The sequence below is a fragment of the Sceloporus occidentalis genome, unplaced genomic scaffold (assembly GCF_023333645.1).
Source record: "Sceloporus occidentalis isolate IW3139 unplaced genomic scaffold, rSceOcc1.0.p SCAF_38, whole genome shotgun sequence".
NCBI classification, from domain to species: domain Eukaryota; kingdom Metazoa; phylum Chordata; class Lepidosauria; order Squamata; family Phrynosomatidae; genus Sceloporus; species Sceloporus occidentalis.
Genome location: NW_028317018.1, coordinates 4,621,797 through 4,643,405, shown reverse-complemented (window position 1 = coordinate 4,643,405; position 21,609 = coordinate 4,621,797). Strand labels below are relative to the sequence as shown.

General features: G+C 36.2%; 1 protein-coding gene across 1 annotated transcript in view; it reads left to right on the top strand.

The window, feature by feature from the left end:
• LOC149290646 (dynein axonemal heavy chain 7-like) overlaps positions 1 to 21,609 on the top strand; it is a 110,602-nt gene that overhangs the window by 81,779 nt on the left and 7,214 nt on the right. Inside the window, exons 51-59 of the mRNA XM_089488443.1 lie at positions 1,957 to 2,151; positions 3,464 to 3,556; positions 5,722 to 5,898; positions 6,274 to 6,435; positions 11,917 to 12,117; positions 14,514 to 14,675; positions 15,323 to 15,508; positions 16,707 to 16,844; positions 20,620 to 20,850. Of these exons, the coding sequence (XP_089344569.1) occupies positions 1,957 to 2,151; positions 3,464 to 3,556; positions 5,722 to 5,898; positions 6,274 to 6,435; positions 11,917 to 12,117; positions 14,514 to 14,675; positions 15,323 to 15,508; positions 16,707 to 16,844; positions 20,620 to 20,850 (1,545 nt within the window). The remainder of the gene's footprint in view (positions 1 to 1,956; positions 2,152 to 3,463; positions 3,557 to 5,721; positions 5,899 to 6,273; positions 6,436 to 11,916; positions 12,118 to 14,513; positions 14,676 to 15,322; positions 15,509 to 16,706; positions 16,845 to 20,619; positions 20,851 to 21,609) is intronic.

Below are 21,609 nucleotides of genomic sequence, written 5' to 3'. Positions count from 1 at the left end.
AAAGCTCTTTCATAGTTCTAACAAGTTAGCAGTATGAATGCTTAGAGCTTGATTTGGGTACTTTTGTATTTTGAAAATAATTTCTACTTATTTACAGTATTTATAACCACTGAAATAACACTGTGTATTGCCTCTACACGTTGGTAGATTCACTCACCAGTGACACATAGTAAACATTGTTGTCAAAGAAATCTGCATGTTTAGTTCATAAAAAAAAACTTTGTCCAAATAGCTGGTATCCTAAAATGCTCAGTCCATAATTCTATGTTTGATGTTTTACTTTTTACTTAAATCCTCTTTATTGAGGATCTCTTCTCCATCCTGCCTAGTTGCGGGCTGTTGTGTGACTCATTAAAGTCCAGATCACCTCGTTATAGGTTATACACATTCCTTTATGGATTATGTTTATTTTATCTTAATAGGTCTTAGTATCAAGTGGATTATTAATAACTTCTGCTGAGGTTGCCTACAGTTCTTATAAGATTAAAACCTAATGTCTTAAAGCTGTGACCTAAAATGACCCCTGAAAACCCCTGTACTAACAAAACCCCTGAAATTCTGATGCCGTAAGCGAAAACTGAATATTCACAAATGTGCATTTTGACACATTGATGGTCCAGTATAAATCCTCTCCAGTTCTGTAACTGGTGTTCTCCTACCAATATATTAACTTCACAGAAAGATGAGGTGTACTTACTGTGGCAAGAAAAGTGAACCATTTGGAATTACCAGCATTTCTGTATACATTTGTCTTAAAATATGATCTTCATCTAAGTTACAATAATGAACAAACATAATTGATTTTAACTAAAAACACACAAATTATTGTATTGTTCTTGTCCATATTGAATGCATCATTCAAACATTTGCTGTGTGGTTTGAAAAATGTATGTAAACCCCTATGCTAATCACTTCAACAAAAGCTAATTAGAGTCAGGAGTTAGCAAACCTGGAGTCCAGTTAATGAAACAGATTTGGAGGTATGTTTTAGAGCTACTTTGACATAAAAAACACAAACAGTTTGCTATTCTCATGTGACAAAATACGAAATCTAAGAAGACTTACAATCAAGAATTGTTGAATTGCACAAGGCTGGAAATGCTTACAAAGCAAACTCAGAGTTTACATATCAGTCCACAGTTTGACAGATTGTCTTTGAGCAGGACACAGTGTTACTGGGAAATGTTTTGTGGACTGATGAAACTAAGGTTGAATTGTTCAGTAAGAATGTGCAGGATTGCATATGGTGTAAAAAGGGTGCCGCATACCCACTTGAAGACATCATCCTGATGGTAAAGTATAGCAGGAAAGTATCATGATTTAGGGCTAGCCATCATGAAGGGGACAATGAATCTCCAAGTTTATCAAGTTATCATACAGCATGATGGCAGGATTGCTGTCCACCAGCTGAAGCTCTGTAGAAGTGTAATGCATCAGGACAATCCCATCAATCATTTACATCAAAACAAATTTACTACAGAATGGTTTAAAAAAAAGAAAACCTGCCTTTTGGAGTGGCTCTGTCACAGCCCAGATCTTAACCCATCAGAGCTGCTGTGGAGCGACCTCAATGGAGCCGTTCTAACCAGACATTCTAAAAATATGGCTTAGGTTAAACAGTTCTGTAATGACAAATGGTCTAAAAGTTCTCCTCAGCTTTGATCTGTAGCTACTGGAAGTCCTTGTTTGAATTCAATAACTTTTTCTACCAGCACTGTGAATGTTTAATGAGTGTGTTCAGTAAAGACACAAAAGATCATAATTGATCTACATCTGACATAGATGTAGATCAGCTCACATTTATGAACAATTAAAGCAGAAAACCAGGTAATTCCAAAAGGGTTACTTGCCATTGTCCTTCAGATACAAATGAATAATCGGTGCATATAAATGTATGTATGAGTTTCTTAAAATTCCTGTATAATAATAAGTAATAAATTATTTTTTTGTGTGTAGGTTGATGATGATGAATGGAAATTCCTGTTGACTGGTGGAATTGGACTCGACAATCCACACTCCAATCCATGTACATGGCTTCCTCAAATATCTTGGGATGAAATTTGCCGGTTAGACAGTTTGGCAAGATTCAAAGGCATCCGTAAGGATTTTATGAGACTTAAGGATGGATGGAAATCAGTGTATGATAGCTTGGTAAGTGGACAGCCTGATGTATAAGCTTGCTGCATGTTCAAAGCAAGCATTCAGCATAATCATAACATCATTTTGCATGATCAGTAGGGGTTGGTCTGAAAATCTTTATTGGAAGAGATTATCGCATCCCATTGTTTAGTGGTAGCCACAGGGACAAAACTTCAGTTTAAAAAGGAGAAAAAAAAGTGGTCAGGGCTAACCTACAAACTAATACATTAAATAACTATGAGACTTTAATACCTTACAGGCCGAGACAAAGCAAACGAATAAAAAACTTAGGTTGGATGTTATAAATCCATCTCTTCTTTGTTTTGTGTAGTGTTTAATATTGGGTGTGAAAGGTCTGACCATCTTTTATTGCAGGTATCCATTTGGCACGGATATCCAGTCATGTTATGTTCTCAGAAATAGTGGGTTTTTTTTTTCATGTGGGGTTCTTTAATGTTATACTCAAGCTTTTGTGTGTTTATCTAAATACAGTACCAAAGCTTCATGATGTAGCCTTTCTTGTTTGTATTCTTCTGTTTTGGCTGTCCATCATCTCAAATTGTCAAAGTAGTGATTTAGCTCAAGAACTTACAGATAGCTCAAGGCCTGACCAGCAAATTTTAAGAGTTGCTGAGCAGAATAATAGATGTCTAACATTAGACAGTTGTCACTTATTTATAAAATCGCTTTTATATATACACTCGAGCTTTATTTCTTAACACAACAGCTGTTAAGATCCACCTGTTACAACTCACATATCACATATATATTACACACATCAATTCATGAATGGTGTTATATTGACAAGGTTCTTGTAACTGCAAGTACACTTCATTAATAATTGGCAATAACCACAGTAGGCCTAGTAGTAAGACCTTTTTTATTGCTTCTACTACAAAAGAAATTCAGGTGCCAGTTCCACACAGCTTCCATAGACTGATTAAAAGTGTCTTAAAGACATGTAGCATCTTTTTATGCATTAAAGATTTCGACCGTGGAAGGGCACCTGGGGATACTGCCCTCAGTCAAGGTAAATATACCACTGGCTATATGGTGGTCATATTCACCAGTTTGTTAGCCTGTGTATTTGGTATATAAGGATTTGCACAAAATGTGGGTTGCTAATAAACAAAATGGAACTCTGTTAAAAGTCTCAGTGGAGATCTTTGATGTTTTAATAGTATACCCCCTCATCTCTGTGAAATAAAGACATCAGGAATTATTATCAAGAGACAAAGCTCAGCTTGCCTTTATGTTGATTTTAACCTTGTGTTACTATTATGGACAAATAAACTAAGCTAACATGCTGTATTTGTACTTGCAGGAACCACACCATGAGGCTTTCCCTTCTGAATGGCAAGAAAAAGTGGGTCAGTTTCAGCGAATGCTCATCATCCGATGCCTACGGCCTGACAAAGTAAGTATGCTAGCCATTTAGAAGTCTTATCATACACAGCTTTGATGACATGGTGCTTTGAAATCAGATAAACAACCAACATTGCATATTGAATGTAATGGAGCATGACAGGAGACAATGAGAACATGTTTCTGTTGTTATTTGTTTTCATATTATTGAAAAATATTAGCTTATATGCCAAGATATAAAAAATGCACTGGTAAAAAGTCCCTGGTGTATCAGAGTCAAATATATTTTATGGCATGTTATTTTGGGTCATAAATTTTCGTTTATATGTTTCGCAAGGAATGGAAAAAGTTACACATTTTCATAGTATTATATTGTTCAGTAAATTTAAAGGAAAAAATAAATAGAGAGCACAAGGCTTAGTTAAACGTGGAAGTATAATATTTGCCTTATTTATTTCATGTTTGAACTTAATGCATTTTTTTAGGACTTGGTCTTGATCTGCACCGTACAGGCAGATTAGGCATGAAAGAAAGCAAAGTGATGCCAGGCCCTAGTATTGGAATATTGTATAATATATTGATATAATCTGGAACATTTAACACCTTTTCTCATACGCGGTTTCCTTTGGGGGTCATTAGCGTGCATGCTAAAACAATACAAAAATAGGATTTTTTTTATGTTTTATGTATTTTCAGTTTTTTTTTTACTGTAGAATTACTGCCTGTTTTGGAACTGCCAGCTGCTTCTATTGCATAAAAGGATATTTGTAACTTGCAAAGCTAAATTATTTTTGGATGAGCACACTTCAATAGCTTACACAGCTGCTGCCTTTACATTTATTTTTTATATTATCAAGTCATAAAAGGTATTAAACATCATATAAAGTTCCTATATTTTTAATTTAATGGGTTACTCATGCATACAATAAACAGCAATATATTTTTTGCTGTTGCCCTATGCCTGACCCAATGCATCACCCCAGCTGTCCCCTTCACAGCAACAGTCTTTACTGCTGAGCTCGACGCTATGATGTCATCTTTAAGCACTCCGTCTAGTAAGAACACAGCACCTGGTAACAGCATGCAATGGAGGCTGTGCCAGCTAGGCACAATCCTCCTTAGTATAAATGGGCCAGATGAGGAGATCAATTACCTGTGACATTTTACTTACACTGCATTATTAGTTCTCTTGTGTTTTGTGAGTTTATGAAATTGTGTGGGCAGGGATACTTACGCAAAACCAGGCGCGGATAGATTGTTGCCACAGAAACTGAAAAAAGCATCTTAAAATTAAGAGAGAATAAAATAACAGATCTGCTAGAGTTTCTTTTTTGCTTGTCGTGCTGTCATTTTAATAATGTCGATATTTTGCTATTGTCCTTTATTGTGACAGAATCTGTCGGTGCATTAAAGGTTAAATAATGTAATAATATTTTTAAAGCTTTTAAAATATTTTGTATTTTAATGATCAATGTTATAGATGTAACCTCCCTTAAGCAAGGGGTTCCATAACATTTTCCCAGTGGGGAACACTGAGCCTGGGGTTTCTTGGGAATTCAAGTAGTTGTCCTTCATCTCATAAATACAGATGACAATTTCACAGTGGTTATACATTATAGTCAATTCGTGGCTTTGTAGAGGGATACATTGATCACATACGAAGAATTTATACTCATGTAGACAGTGATAGCAGAAGTCCTTTTTAATCCCTTTTTAATTAATAACTATTTAAGCTTTCTTGAATTCCTAGAGTACGTGTTCCACTGGAAGTCTGTTCCAACTATGTACTACTCTTTCAGTAAAGTTGAACGTAATAGATGCTAGCCCCCTTTGAGTTGTCTTGCCGTTTATCTGTGCAGGTTATATACCTCAAACATTCTTCTGACACATAATATACAAAGTGCTGGATTTCGAGCAGCCAGCCACATTGTGGTTTGTTTGTTGTTAGGATGATATTAAAATAAAGAAAAAAATGCACGTAACCCTCTATTAAATGTGATCCATCTATGCATAAACATTAAAGATGTTCATATTTATGCAGGCTATTCACTAAATCCCATATCATTTAAAGCTTTCCTGTTTCCAGCTTTCAACTTTAAATTAGGTCGTACCAGTTTTAGAATGAAATTCGTTTCAACCTCTGGACTTTCAAAATGGATTCACTGTGCAACCAACAAAATAGTATTTTACTAATCATGAATATGTCTTTATGTCTAGATTATTCCAATGGTTCAAGAGTTTGTTACTGAAAACTTGGGAAGACCATTTATTGAACCTCCTCCATTTGATCTTTCCAAAGCATTTGGGGACAGCCACTGCTGCGCCCCACTAATTTTTATCTTGTCTCCTGGTGCTGATCCGATGGCAGCACTGTTAAAATTTGCTGATGACCAGGTAAGCTCACAGAACAATTCTTAAAGTTAGTTATTTGTGAGGCTGTAGAATCTATATACATATGCCAGTTTTCAAAACACCATGTAGCTAGTGCGAGATACAGAGGGCACAAATTCCCACATAATGTATGAGATTTTGTTTGTAAGGTAAGTTTTTTTTAACCAGTTTTAATATAACATTACACATTGCATTTTACAAACAGTCAGGATCAGGATGCTATTTTAAGAGTTATACTACATTATAGAAAATTATGAAATTATTGTGTGCACACAATCTTCCTCACACCACTCTGTTAAAGCAAATATTGTTCTTTCATAGTTATATACGCACACCCAAGGCTAGCTATGACTATATTCTTTCTGTTTTAATTTGCAGGGTTTTGGGGGATCAAAGTTGAGTTCACTGTCTCTTGGGCAAGGCCAAGGCCCCATTGCCTTACGCATGACTGAAAAGGCTATCAAAGAAGGCAGCTGGGTGGTTCTTCAGAATTGCCATTTAGCTACATCATGGATGCCAATGCTGGAAAAAGTCTGTGAGGTAAAGTAATAGATAGTGGAGGTTGGGACCCCATTGTATTGTTAATCCCTTTACTGACCCTGTTGTCTCTAGGAGGCAGATTAAGGGGGCGGTTTGTATCCCAATATCTTGTTTTATGTTAATGTGTGTTTTGCTGGATATATCCAGCCCTGTGTGTGAAAAATAAATCCGTCTTCCTTTTGGTTTTACCCTACACTGAATCTCGGCTAGTGACTGGGAAACTGTCCCAGCCTAAGGAAGCACAAGTCAGTGGAGGTGGTGGGTCAGACTAGCCAGCTCCGTGACCAATATTATTATTATTTATTGTTTTATATAGCGCTGTACAATGGGTGGACAAGACACACCAAGTATGTAACATAACAGTTTGACTTACAGAGATAACAGGTGAGGAGGGCCCTGCTCAAACGAGCTTACAGTCTAGAGGGATTTATAGTGTATTACACAATAGGTAAAAGTAAAAGTATTGCGGGAGAGGGACTAGGAAAGTTGAGCTAAAGGAATATGGGAGGACGTTAATGTGTTATAAGCGACCTTAAAGAAGTGGGTCTTGAGGGATTTTTTGAAGGAATAAAGGCACGGAGAAAGGCGGATAGGGAGAGCATTCCAGAGGATAGGGGCAGCGATTGTAAGCGTGCATGAGAGCAAGAAATCAAGGGAGTGAATAGAAGGATATCATTGGAAGAGCATAGAAACCAGTTAGGGGTGTATTTAGAGATGAGTGAGGAGATGTAGGGAGGAGAACCGGTGTGAAGAGCTTTGAAAGTAAGAGTAAGGATTTTAAAATGAATCCTGAAGCGCACAGGCAGCCAGTGAAGAGACTAACAGAGGAAAGAGGTGTTACTGAAGCGATGGGAGAGGAAGATAAGTCTGGCTGCAGCGTTCATGGTGGATTGCAGAGGGGTGAGACAGTTAAGAGGGAGACCAGCTAAGAAAGAGTTACAATAATCAAGGAGGGAGATAATAAGGGCATGAACGAGAGCCTTCGTGGCATCCTGTGTTAGGAAGGGGCGGACGCGGGCAATGTTTTTAAGATGGAGACGGCAGATTTTAGAGACAAACTGAATGTGGGGGGTGAACAACAGGTTGGAGTCAGGGGTGACACCAAAACAACAGGCATGTAACTTTAGTAAGGAAGGTCTCAGTATCTTAGTGTAGAGGGCGAAAACCAGATTGAAGAGGGTCAAGTAGGGAGTTGGAGTCAAGAAACGTAGTTAATTGGGTATAAACAATTCTTTCAAGAAGCTTAGAGGGGAGGAAGAGAGATGGGATGGTAATTGGACAGATCAGTCGGGTCAAGGGCTTTTTCAAGATTGGGGTAATGGTAGCATGCTTGAAGGAGGATGGGACAGATCCAGTAGTGAGGGAGAAGTTGAAGATGTGAGCTAGAGTAGGGACAAGAGTAGATGAAAGAGACTGGGTGAGATGGGAAGGGATCAGGCCAAGGGGGCATGTGGTTGGACAAGAGGAAAGAAGAAGAGAACGTACCTCCTCTTCAGTGACAGCAGAGAATTGATGTAATGTAGTGAAGGGAGAAGAGGTCAGTGGGTAGGAGGGTGCATAGTCAGAGGGCGGGTGAGGGCAGGGCGGTGACTGTACAGATATGTCATATCTGATAGTATCGATTTTAGTATTGAAATATGTGGCAAAGTCAGAGGGATTAAGGTTAGTGGAAGGGGTAGTAGGGATAGGTCCAAGGAGGAAATTGAAAGTGCTAACGACTTGTTTAGGGTTATGAGATAGGGAGGAGATGAGGGAGGTGAAGTAGGTTTATTTAGCAAGGTTGAGAGCTGAGTAGTAGGAATGTAGCATAAATTTGTAGTGCAGAAAGTCAGCCATGGAATGAGACTTTCGCCAACTACGTTCAGCAGTGCGGAAACAACGTCGTAGGTGTCGGGTTACAGTCGTGTGCCAGGGTTGGAAACGTGAGCGTCGTGAAGAGCGAGTAGTAACTGGGGCTCAAGAGCAGATGTGAGAGTGGAGTTACAGAGAGAGGTAGCGTTGTTAGGGCACAACATGTTAGAGATAGGAGAGAGGAGAGGGAGTAAATTGGTTGTGAACTTCTGAAGGTTAATAGAGCTGAGGTCTCTGGTTAGGCGAGGATAGGGTGCAGGGGAGTAAGTAGGAGGCAAGGTTAGGGAACAGGAAAGGAAGTGGTGGTCAGAGAGGGGGAAAAGAGAATTAGAGAAGTTGAGAGAGCACATGCTAGAAAAAATAAGGTCCAAGGTGTGACCATCATCATGAGTAGGGGAGTTAATATGTTGTGTGAGATCAAAAGAGGAGGTAATAGAAATACACTTTGAAGCCATGGGACTTAATGTGGAGTCAACTGGGATAACAGAGGGAATATCAGAAGAGAGAAACGGGGGCAGCCATGAGGAGTAGTGGTCAAGAAAGATGTTAGCCGGACCAGGGGGACGCTATATAACAGCAATGGTTAAGGATATGGGATTAAATAGTCGGATAGCATAGACTTCAAAAGAGGAGAAAGAGAGTGATGGAGCAGAGGGAATAGGTTGAAAAGTACAAGTTGGGGAGAGTAGGAAGCCTACCCCACCATCCTTCCTGTCATCAGATCGAGGAGTGTGAGTGAGGTGGATTACATTTGTACAAACATTGTTACTTTTGTAACAGAATAAAATTGCACAACATAAGATTTCTGCGCACACTTACTACTAAAAATTAGAGGGAACATTGTTGACCAACACATTTTTATTTACTACCTCAAATGTCTTAAGCTGTAAATTAATAGTGATATGTTATTTGACAAAAATGAAATATGTAATAAATTATAGATTTCAGATGGTATTGACAATTTTCATAGTATATTTGTTATCCTCCAATATAATATTTATTATCAGAAAAGACTATTCTTCACTAAAAGTCTTAATGATAAAGCCTAAGACATGATATACCTGTATATACCTCACCCTGCTTCTGAAGTCTTCGGTGCACTTATTAGTGCTAGATGGCATATAACTGGCTTATTAGCAAAACTGGCAAATATATTTCTCCTAATCTATGTTACTGTGTACAGTAGCATAGGTTAGCATTGAGAAAAAACTTAGTTTTATCTTATTTTTCTCCAATATAATCTTCATTTATAGCTGAAGACCTGAAGGCTGCCGTTATTGTCAGTTATGTGATGATTTGTTTGGCTGTTCCTGCTCAAACATCACATTGACACAGACCTTCATTAGCTGGCTGGGTTATTGAGACCAAGCCATTTTATAGAAGACCAAAGAAAGTATGATATGCAGTCTGGGTGCTTGTCTAGTAGATTGGGTTAAAACACTGAGCTAGTGCCTAACCAAAAACTATTTTATTAAAAAAGAAAACAATACTAAAACATATTTTTATCTGATAGTAGTAAATATTTTTGGTGGGAGTCCCCTATAATGCCGAGAGGTCTTATCATTCTATTTCAGTTGGTCAAGAATTCTGTCTGTTTTCCAAAACTACTATGATGCTCACGTCCTGACTCTTTGGTTGGGCCTGGTGTCACCACAGCTGATGAACATGAAAATGTAAATGTGTTATAAATGAGCAATTAAATCAAATGACGATTTATTAGCAGGTTAATGTTTGCAACTTCCTGACCATCATAGCTTTTGTTTGGGAACAACTACCTTCTAGGTATAAGAGGGTTAATCCCATCTCATTTCACACATTGTGTCCTTGAAAACATCTCATCGATTGGTTCTGAAATAACTAGTTACGTGTAAGTCAGAATTGATAAAATCTAAGCCACATCCGAAGTGAATGGGATTTTCATATTTAATGCATGTTCCTAGCGAGCCAAGAAATGGAAAAAGTTAAGATATTTATAAAGTAAATTGCATTCATTCTCGACTTGAATTAACACCAAGTAAAGTACTAGTTCTTATCTTCTATTGTTGCAAAAAATGTGTCTGCGAAAGATACTTTTTACTCCAATCTAATTTTACATATATTTTTACTGCTGGGGAGAAAGATGATTTAGAAAAAAGAATTATCTCTTTTCCCATTAGATTCAGGCAGACTTCTGCTCTTACTGGGATCTGTCATACGCAGTTGCCTGAGTTTGTACTTTCTGTCTTGTCCTCTATGACCTTCTTACAGAGCCGAACTTTCCACATTATTCTTTTCTGCTGTAAACATGCCTTCCAAACTACTCAATGGATAAGGAAGGTAGTAGGGAAAGGTTATATTCACTGTGCCTTAAAATAAAAATTGTAAATATGAAAAAATGTATTTTATAGAAATGCATCTACAAAGTAATTGTGTTGTGGTTGCTACACATGCTATATATGCACAGAGAAGGTACAAACCATAGCTGGGGACACCCAGGCTCCAGCTAACTGTCTTTGGTGGGGAAGTGGGGGGGGGGCATGCCTCAACACCGCTCCCGTGACCTGAAGTTTCTCCGTAGTGACCCCGAGAAGCACTTTAGGAATGTACATAACTACCAGAATGTATTTATGAATTCATGAATTTAACAGCTTATTGATGACTGAGTTGGCCCACAAATTACCCACTTGATACTTTCCAGAGCAGTTTAAACAGCACACAGTCCTTCTGGGGATATAGAATAGATGTCAAGAGAAACCCCTGCCAGTTAATTCGAATTACACTTTGCATCTGCGTGCTGTTCAACCTGCTAAAAACTGATGCAAGCTTAGGTAGAAACCACAGCTCATAGCCCAAAGAACACCGACCAGTTCTAGTTGGATCTACTACTGTTGGTTTCAAAGATTTTGTTTTCTTCTACAAGTCCTCTGTAAATGAGATTCCAATAATAAACATTATGTCTAAAAAATAAGAAACACATAAAACCAATGCAGACCTCAAGCACACAAACATATGGCTTCTTGTTCCCAGGTGTCTGCATAGCAGTTTTGCATATATGTCTGTATATATATTAGCAAAACAGAACAATTCAAAAATCCATTTTGTATGAACTCCATTGCATTTTATTCAAGCAAAATACATATTTTGGTGGTGGAAAATGACTAGCTGCCTCTAGCACAATAGCTCATTTTAGAAGAAGTCTAAAGTATGTGTACCTTGCAGGTATGAGAGAAAGAATGTACAAATGAAATCTTATTTACTAACACCATTTCAAACCTAATGAATATACGTATATAGTAAAATTGTCATTAGCACTGGAGTTTTCCTTTAAGCAGCCCATGGGAGAGCTTGGCAAAGACTTACAGATCTCCTGCCCCCTCCATGGCACGTCAACAAATTGCTTCTGGTGGAAGTATATAAGCAGGGCTAGTACACGAGGTCTGCCGGACTGTGTATAGCACATAGGTCTTAAGACTTACCCAACAACTCTCAGAAGTTTTTTACAACATTGTGACTTTTTTGTGTTTCTGTCAAGATAACAAATGTTAACAGGCAAAATCATTTGTACAACATGTACCTAGTGTTAAATATTCATGACATGTTGAAATCAAACTGAAGTGTATGTCTTTATTTCACCATTTTGTCATTCTACAGGAGTTGAATCCTGAGACAACACATCCAGATTTCCGCCTCTGGCTTACAAGTTACCCATCGCCAAACTTCCCTGTGTCTGTACTACAGAACGGAGTGAAGATGACTAATGAGGCACCCAAAGGCTTGCGTTCCAATATAATCCGCTCGTACCTGATGGATCCTATCTCTGATCCAGATTTTTTCACTAGCTGCAAAAAGCTTGTAAGTATTGTTCATAAGCTAAAATCCTTTTTTTATTTTATAAAGTACAGTACTGTAGAGTGCACTGTTTCCTTTGTTAAAAAAACAGACCACATACTGTGTAGAGATGGAAAAAGTGCAGAATAAAAGATGTTTCTTCTGCATTGCTATTTTTATACATGCAAAAAAATAGATTTTATTAAAATACATTTTAATTAGTTTATTACTATATTTTCTATTTAACATTCATAAAGCATACTGCATTCTTCTGATTGCTCAATAATCAATTTACAATATGTATTTATAGTAAATATTTAGTCAGTAGATTTCACTTTCCCATACTTTATTTCTGATTAACAAGTGCAATTAGGCCATTAGCTATTTGCAAACTACCCACTGTGATTTGCCTTTATGTACTTTATTTAGAATGTAAATTAGTTAAATGCAACTAATGCCAATCATGAATTAAAAGAGCTGTCCAAATCAGTTTCCATTCCATTAGTTGGGAAATGGAAGGTACCTACTTTGAGTAGAGCATATCGAGGGATTTATGCATTGTGTTTACCTAAAGTAAATGTGTAGATCAAGAAAAAGGAGTTTTGCGAATTGCTTGAATTTGACATATTGTAAAGCCAAATTCTGCTGTTATTTTTATTGTTTATACATATACATATATATATATATATATATATATATACCGTATTTGCTCGATTATAAGACGACCCCCCAAAATTTGAATATTAATTTACGAAAAAAAGAAAAAGCCTGAATATAAGACTACCCTATAGGAAAAAAGTTTTACCAGTAAATTTTAATTCATGTAAACTATGTGAACAATTTTTTTTAATAAAAGCTATGATTGAGAAAAATATTTTGTTTTTATTTCCTTTTTTTTTTCAACCTGCCCCCCCCAGTTATGCACATCTGCCCCCAGGCTTGCCACTCTGCCCCAGAAATGCCTTACACCTTATATGCCACTGTGCCCCATGATATGCCTTTTAACCCCCTATGTGCCACTATGCCTCCAGAATTGCCTTATACCCCTATATGCCACTCTGGCATTTAGGGGGTTAAAAGGCATATTATGGGGCAGAGTGGCATATAGGGAGGTATAAGGCATTTTAGGAGGCAGAGTTTTGCTCTGGAAAAAACCTTGTCTTATAATCGAGCAAATACGGTATATGTGTGTATATATATATATATATATATATATATATATATATATATATACTTGGTTAAGCTGTCAATGATTGTGTTCTGTGCCATATTGTGCACTGCCTTCTATATGATGTGTTCTGTTTTTTAATACATTCAATCAAGACAAATTTGGCCATAAAAAACCCCAAAAAACTACATTTTCAGTTGCCCAGCTGCTGAACAGTAACATTATTGGTACAAAAGCAACATTCAGTTTGTCAGAAAAAAGTACCACATTTTTGTGCCTTGATGCACTTTGCTCTTTTTCAGAAACATGTTTAAGCATTTGGGACTTTGTAAAAGACATTTTAGTATAAAGTGCCTCAAGACATACATTTGTATACCATCCTTGCTACAATGCAATTTATGTTCACAGTTTTGGAGATGTAGTGCAGGCACTCTTTTTTTATTAAAGGTACACTCGAGTGTCCCATGCACCGCCACCAACCTATAAAAGTAAAATAACTTTAGGAGAAGAGTTGCGGTGCACCACCCCCTCCGTTTTTCCATTTTTGGAGCCAGTATTGGCTGCTTCGATCAGCCAATCAGTGGCAGGAAGATGCAAAAGTTTGCATTAAAGAGTATACAATGATAAATTCCAAGACAAATAATAGAAGGACTGCTGTTCATTTGTGCCTGGACTCCATCCTCTTTTAGTCAATGAGATATAATGACATTGGTAACTACTGTATATTTATAATGAGAAATTCCAGGAAATAGTGCCCACCATATCCCTACTATTTACTTTTTTTTTCATTAATGCATTATGATCCTTATAAATATGGCCTAGAATTAAATATCTGCTGTTGAACTTTTGCTATTATTTATGTTGTAGTTACACAGGGTTCCCAACATCACCAAACAAAAGACAACAGAAAGAAATAATACACACAGACAGATCTTCTTTGTCTTTTCCCATATGACCAATAGCAGTTTTACATAAAAATAATGGATATGATTGTGATGGATATGGATTCCATAGGAAACATTGGGCAATGCAAATAGCTGAGGGTGATTATGTAAGACAAGTGGGGGAGGTTAAATGTTAATGTCTGTCTGTTTTCCACCCATGCCCCTACTCATATGTCCATTTTGTGCTGCCTCTATCATAGCACCTCCTATAATGCATTTAATATTCACTGGGAGGGACTGTGTAACATTATTTTTATGTGTTTTTTTGTTTATCCTTTATACCTTTGATCTTTTGTCTTGTGCAACAGCCGGAGTTCAAGAAGATGTTATTTGGTCTGTGCTTCTTTCATGCTTTGGTTCAAGAACGGCGGAAGTTTGGCCCTCTAGGATGGAATATTCCTTATGAATTCAATGAGACGGATATGAGAATCAGCGTGCAACAGCTTCACATGTTTTTGAATCAATACGATGTAAGAACTTATGTTTCCCCACTGAGTTACTCTTATATGGCAGCTGCCTGCTGTTGGGAGAGATAGGAGAAAGGCTGTCTGTAGGGAAGGTTAAACTGATTAACAAAGCGAACAATGGGAAAATAAATTTGATTAAAATAGAGGGAAAACAAGGGGTTGGTGAAACTGGGGGAAGGTAGGGCCCACTACTAAATTCTTGCCAAGGACCCCATGAACCTAAATCCTGAAGAAGGGTGGATGGAGTATGTCAAATGGTTACAGCTCTTCTGTTATTTATGGAGCTCCTTTTTAAATGCAAGTTTATTGAATGGATCCATTTAATAACACAGAAATAATTATATAGCTATTCCTATCATCTGTTTGATATTCCTGTCAACTCCCTTCTATTGTTCCTAAAATTTTAACCAATTAATAACAATAAGTAACTTAACAAAAAAGAGTTAACAACGTATAGGATAAATCAGGCCGATCCTGCCAAGAATGTAAGAATGCTGATCTCCGTTTGTTACATATTAGTAATTACATAGGTATACGAAGTGTACACAGCTGAAGAAAAATGTAACATATCATGTCTTGTAAATGTGTTGCTACATATTACAAGATAGAACATGTTACTGAGAAATTACTGTTTTGTTTTCTTGTTTTAGGACGTACCATATGATGCCGTTCGATATATGACTGGAGAGTGTAACTACGGTGGAAGAGTAACTGATGACTGGGATCGGCGGACGCTGCGTAGCATTCTGAATAAATTCTACTGCGCAGATATCATTACAAATGCAGACTACAAATTTGACTCTAGTGGCATTTATTATGCACCATCTGATGGAGACGTAAGTAGATTTCAGACATCCTTAAAAGTGCTCAAAAAATTATTAAAAAAAATATACAAATCTTTAATAAATACATAAAACATATATAAAAAACCATAAAATACACAACAAAAATAAAAATAAGAGATGAATATACTATATCTCAACAAAGGCACACTAATGACTTCCCATCTCTACCGCCAAAAAAAAAGGTAGAACCCACACAGAACGCGTTTCGTTTAACACCTGTTCAGCTGTAGCGGTTGCATGAATATTTATACGCAGGCCTAGAAAAGGCTAAATGTTAGTCCACAGTAAGAAATTCAGACATTTTCTGGTGGGTTTTTGTACTTGTCACTGATGTTTGAGTTAGTAGAAAGTTCTGGACCTACAGCTGGCACATTGCTGTTATAGTCAATAAACGTGCAACCAGTGATAAATTGAATACTCGTTAAAAGGGAAGTTTTGCTCTTTTACTTTGAACACCGGTCATTTTGTAATGAACCCTGACCCTGAAATGCTATACATATGGAAATATAATATTTCATTATCATAGGCGACATCTACATTTACAAAACTACAGAGACCTTGTTTCCTAATTAATATATTTATATATATATATATATATATATATATGAATCAAGATATCCTAAAATATTTCCCCTTTACCTGAAAACATAAGATATTTTAACGTTTTTCACTCTTATGTATCATGGATTGTATTATTATAACCTTTACATGAGTTAGTATACTACTTTGAGTCCTGTTGATTTTTTAGGTCATTTTTATTGTTCTATTTTTAATAATACAGTTTAGTTGACCTGTTAGTTTGTATATTTGGTATACATCTATCCCTCATGCCTGGAAAGCACTCTTCTAAATCCTGAAAATATTTTCTATCTGGACAGAACACAAACACAGGAATCAATCATTGAGATTTGAAGTATGAAAACAAAATGGGTGGCTTGGGAAGACCATGTAGACATTTTTGTGGTAAATTATTTTAGGTGATTAAACTATTTCTCAATGGTTAGTAAAATGAATAATATCACAAAGTCAGGCCTTTAAACTTTCACACGGCACCTGGTATTAGCTGGTAAATCGGAACTAAACTCTTACAGAGATTATCTGCTGTAAGGTGGCGAGGAGAGTCAGTGCCCTTTTAATGCCTAAGTGCTCACACACTGACCTTTAAACATTCTGCTCTGTATTCTCCTAGTACGACCATTACATCGAGTATACAAAGAGCCTTCCACTGAACCCTTCCCCTGAGATTTTTGGTATGAATGCTAATGCGGACATCACTAAGGATCAGTCAGAAACTCAGCAACTGTTTGACAATATCCTTCTGACTCAGGTATGAGACGTCACTGTGGCCTTATGTTATGTGTTTACGATAAGAATTGAGTGAAAAGTGATATAAACAGTTTCTATATGCCATAAATAACAAATAAATACCACCATTTGGAAGGAAGGTTTTTGTGCACAAATATAAAGATGGTACAAAATAAGTGTTTTTATGCTTACTTGTAATATGGTTAAATAAATTTTTTTGCTAACAGGTAAACATTTTTATGGCTTCAGATTAAAATATTTTTTGAATTATATTTTTGAAAGTGTTTGAGATAAGAGGCAAAAAAATAAATCCAAAATTGCAGCATATATTATATGGAGTGCTTATTGTATCACGGCATTTATATCTGTGTATCTCTACAAAATATTACATTCTAAATACCAAGGACGATTTGATCCTAACCTCCACAATTTCTACTAAGGTAATTTAAGTCAGCTATAATTCTCTATTATTTGTAAATTGCAGCAGTCCACAGTGGGGACACCAAAGAAATTTGTCAACGCTTTTGAATTCTTGTCTTGATAATATTCTCCCATAGGCTTGGGGTTTGACACTCCATTGCTAGGCATATGGGGCAACAACTTTCAGTGGACACTGATTATTTAGTCGGAATCTATGCAGTAGTCAACTGGTGGTTTGAGTGAAAGTTTATGTTTTACTATTTCACACATAGTGCAAGCCTCTTATGTCACCTAACATTTCGTTTCAACCAGTCTCACGTTTTAAGTTAAGTTGATAGATTGAATCTACTGTATTCTGTTGAAGGGAATCGTAAAATAATTTTGAACGGTTCATGATATCTAGATGAGGATTATGTATAAAATGTCAAGTTTAGACAGATACAAGTATATTAAATAAGTAAAGCTCAGCTAGAATCTAAAATGTTTTTGATATCTGCATGTGGATTATAAACAGTCAATGTTACTAAAATATTGCTTTAAAAAGCAGTGGCAGATAAACAAAGAAGGAAAAAAAACAACAAAATATAAATATGCGGTTGAGATTGCTAGTATTTACATACACAAATGAGGCAATGCTAACTGTACTTAAATAATAATCACATGCTTTTCATCTTTTTGCAGACTGATAGCAGTGTAAGTACAAATTTCTCTCTATAATACTCATTAACTTCGCCTTTTATACTCTTGCCTATTGGGATATGGTATTTCATGTTACTAATTGAACCTCATTCATTAACTATATTTCATCAGAACTATTATTATATTCAATGTATGTGAATATATATATATATATATATATATATATATATATATATATATATATATATATATTGGATACAGAAAACATTCTTACATATATGCACCTAAGTACGGATACATAATCATAAAATATGTAGTGTGTATTGTGTAAAAGCTGAGAATACCTAATTGTGTCTAAAAACAGAAAACATAATTTCTGCTTAAGCATAGATGATTTCCAAAGTTCGAGCTTACACAAACAAGCATTTACTTTGAAAAAATGACTTCTGTGCAATAAAAAACTTATGACCTTTTGGATATTTACAAGTGGCGACTGCAAAAGATTTTTATTTAACCTGTATTTTTTTATTCTGAATTTTTCAGCCACGGCCATCCAGGGAATACAAGCATGCGGCATGCTTCCCCTCATTAGCAGATAAAAATTAAAATACAATTTCTTTAGTGGCATATTTATGATTTTCAACTGCTTGAAAAGCTACATTTAATTTGGCATGTTTATTTTTACATCTAAATGTAAGTTAGCAATGCTAATCTAACCTAAATCATGAATATTATTGTCCATAATCCGCAAACCCTAAATATATTCCTACAAACATAATATATAAGCATAGCTCCCATTTTATTAACATAATTAGAAGAAAAAAATATATTTTTACCAATTTACTATTTGTACAATTCACAAAGTACTGATCATATAGAGATCAACTGAGACATTGGCACAAATCTCAGCACCATTTTTTATGTTTTTATTTGTTTTTTTTTGCATTTGCTACAAGCAGTCATTATTGTAATGCAGAATAATATAAAATCACTAATTTCTTAAGTCCATCTGGTCCATGTTCCAGTATATGTATCATAATTTGTTGAGGAATTACGATTGTGTTTTTATAACCATAGAATAACAATGACATTTTATATCACAGCACCTAATTATTCCACTTTAGGAGGAATAATCATACTTTGGAACCCAACAGTTTCGCCTGTTTATCACTTCCTCTGGAAACTGATTCTGTATCAATAGAGGGACAGTGAAAATTAATAACAACATTAGTGTTGACTATATACAATTTAAAAGTAGTTTTAACACATGTTAAGACATACTAGTACAGAAGGAGAAGAAGGCCCTGCTCTTGCAAGTTTACAATCTAATAGGCGGTTAAGTGGAGACGAGAGGGAAGTGAAATTTTTTCACCAAGTAGGGTAAATGTTCATGACAGCAGTCATGGACCAATTGCATTATGGTAAGTGTGAGTGTTTCATTTTTGGATGAACTGGCATATGTTTTTACAATATAAAGAGGGTCCACGTTGTGCATATGTAAGAATGTTTTCCATCTGCTATGAAATATATCGTTTTTGAAATTAAGCTTTATGTCTCCCTTTATTCTCATGTTACACACAAAGACCAAGTAGAAAAATATCCAGCATCCTGTTCTAATATATGCATGTATTTGGTTAAAAAATATATTTACTAGATATAATTGTGCAATGACCACAGCAGAATCTGCATTAGATTATTGTCTGCAGCAATATATTAAACAGAAGTGCATTGCTAACTAATTAAAGGGAAAACTAATAATGATTCCCTTGCTTGATTTAAACGTTATAAGGCAACAGTGTTCTACTATTAACACAATAAAATAAAAGTGGCACACACTTAGCAGCTGCTATGCAGCCGTAAAGATGTGCAGAAGACGGAATCTGCTCATTTCATTGTGCACTTATATCTTGAAATATGGTAGCATATAAAACAAGTGGTGTATTAACAATAACTTAATAAGAGAAAGCAGGATCTTTTCTGTCTGCAAAAATATAGTGGCTCATAATATTTATCTTACTATGGTGAATGGTCTTCTAGCTAGATGTATATATTCATGTGAATTGTTTTTTTGTGTTATTAGCTAATGCCTTTTTTCTTATATAATGGTTATCTAGACTCTAGCCCTTAAGTTAAGCTATATCTGACTTTGATTTTTTTTTATCGCATTACATGTTCATGTTATTTCTGTAGCACCTTTAGATCAATGCAGCCCTTTGATGCCCGGTCATTATCAGTGGCATTATATACGCACCTATGAAGCTGCCGGGTTTGACCTGGAGACCCTGGTCTTCGGGTCAGTTTCTTCTTTTTCTATGCAGGGGAGTAGTGTGATCACACTCACCCTCGCACTCACCCTCTATCTACATTCTGCCTACTCACCGGCCTGTTCACTGCTCAGTTTTTGCCCATTAAAAGCTTCCTGGGGCAAGCCCCCCCCTCATGAAACAGATCCCCGAGAAGAGGAAAAGCTCCAGGTAGCCTAAACTGGGAAGTTCCTTTGTATAATTATATAAATTGCACTGAAAAGGCTTCCATCTGTTAGACATTCAGAATTCTAAATCCAGACGTTGTGTCACTGACAACTACAAGATACATAGGATTTCAATGGTATTCTCAAATCTTTCCTGGTCTAAAGTTGCATGGTTATGAGTGCGTTAGAAATTGCTTAATGTTAACGTGAGATATTTTTATTCTATATAGTTTTTTTTGTACCTATTAATCTTGTCGCTTATGTGTAGTCACGGTCTTCGGGTGGTGGAGGAAAAACTTCAGATGAAACCGTTTATGAGGTGTCTGCAGATATTCTAAGCAAACTTCCTATGAATTTCGACATTGAAGCTGCAATGAGAAAATACCCAACTACATACACACAAAGCATGAACACTGTCCTTGTTCAGGAAATGGGACGATTTAATAAATTGCTGTCTACCATAAGAGATTCGTGTGTCAATATACAGAAGGCGATTAAGGTATGTAAGAGCCGCAAATAATTTTAAATGTCATAGTCTACAACCTAGTCTATTTTTATCTTTTTAAATTTCTTATTCTCAGCAGGGCTAGAGTTTTTAACATATTCCTGATGAATGGGACATAGTCTCCCTCTGACTGCTGGGGCCAAAAATGTGTGCCTCTGAGCTGTTAGATTAAATATAATGGTGTTCCAAGTGAGCACTGTTACAATTAAAGGGGATTTAAATGCTAGAAAAGAAATTTGGGCATCAGGGAGTTGTTGGGTTTGTAGAGATCAGGTCTGCTGCCACAATACCTCTCTGCATCCCAAATGCAAAAATAAAGTTACCTCAGATTTCAGAAGAGCTTGTTGATAAAATGGCTGGCTGAAAAGTGTCACAATGGTCCTAGTGAAATGACCCAGATTCACTTCTTTTCAGTAATATATAGTTTTATGGTGTGGTTTTAAGGTCTGTAGCCACTACTGAAGTGAACTGAACTGAATTTGGGGAAAAAAAAAACCTGGGGTTACAAAAAAAAAGTGATGAGCACCTTGTAATATTTGCTCTTTAACTGCCGCAATAGATGAAAATCCGTAGCATATAGAGTTGTTTCCAAATCATTACAAGTTAGTGAATATATTTTGCGCTCCTCCCATAGGCATTAGCCTGTGTAAAATGTATTTTATTCAAATGTTTTCCTCCATTTTGTGTATTTATACAAAATAACATTATCCATGTATGTTGTATGAGTACACTAATTGAGAAAATTACCGGTAA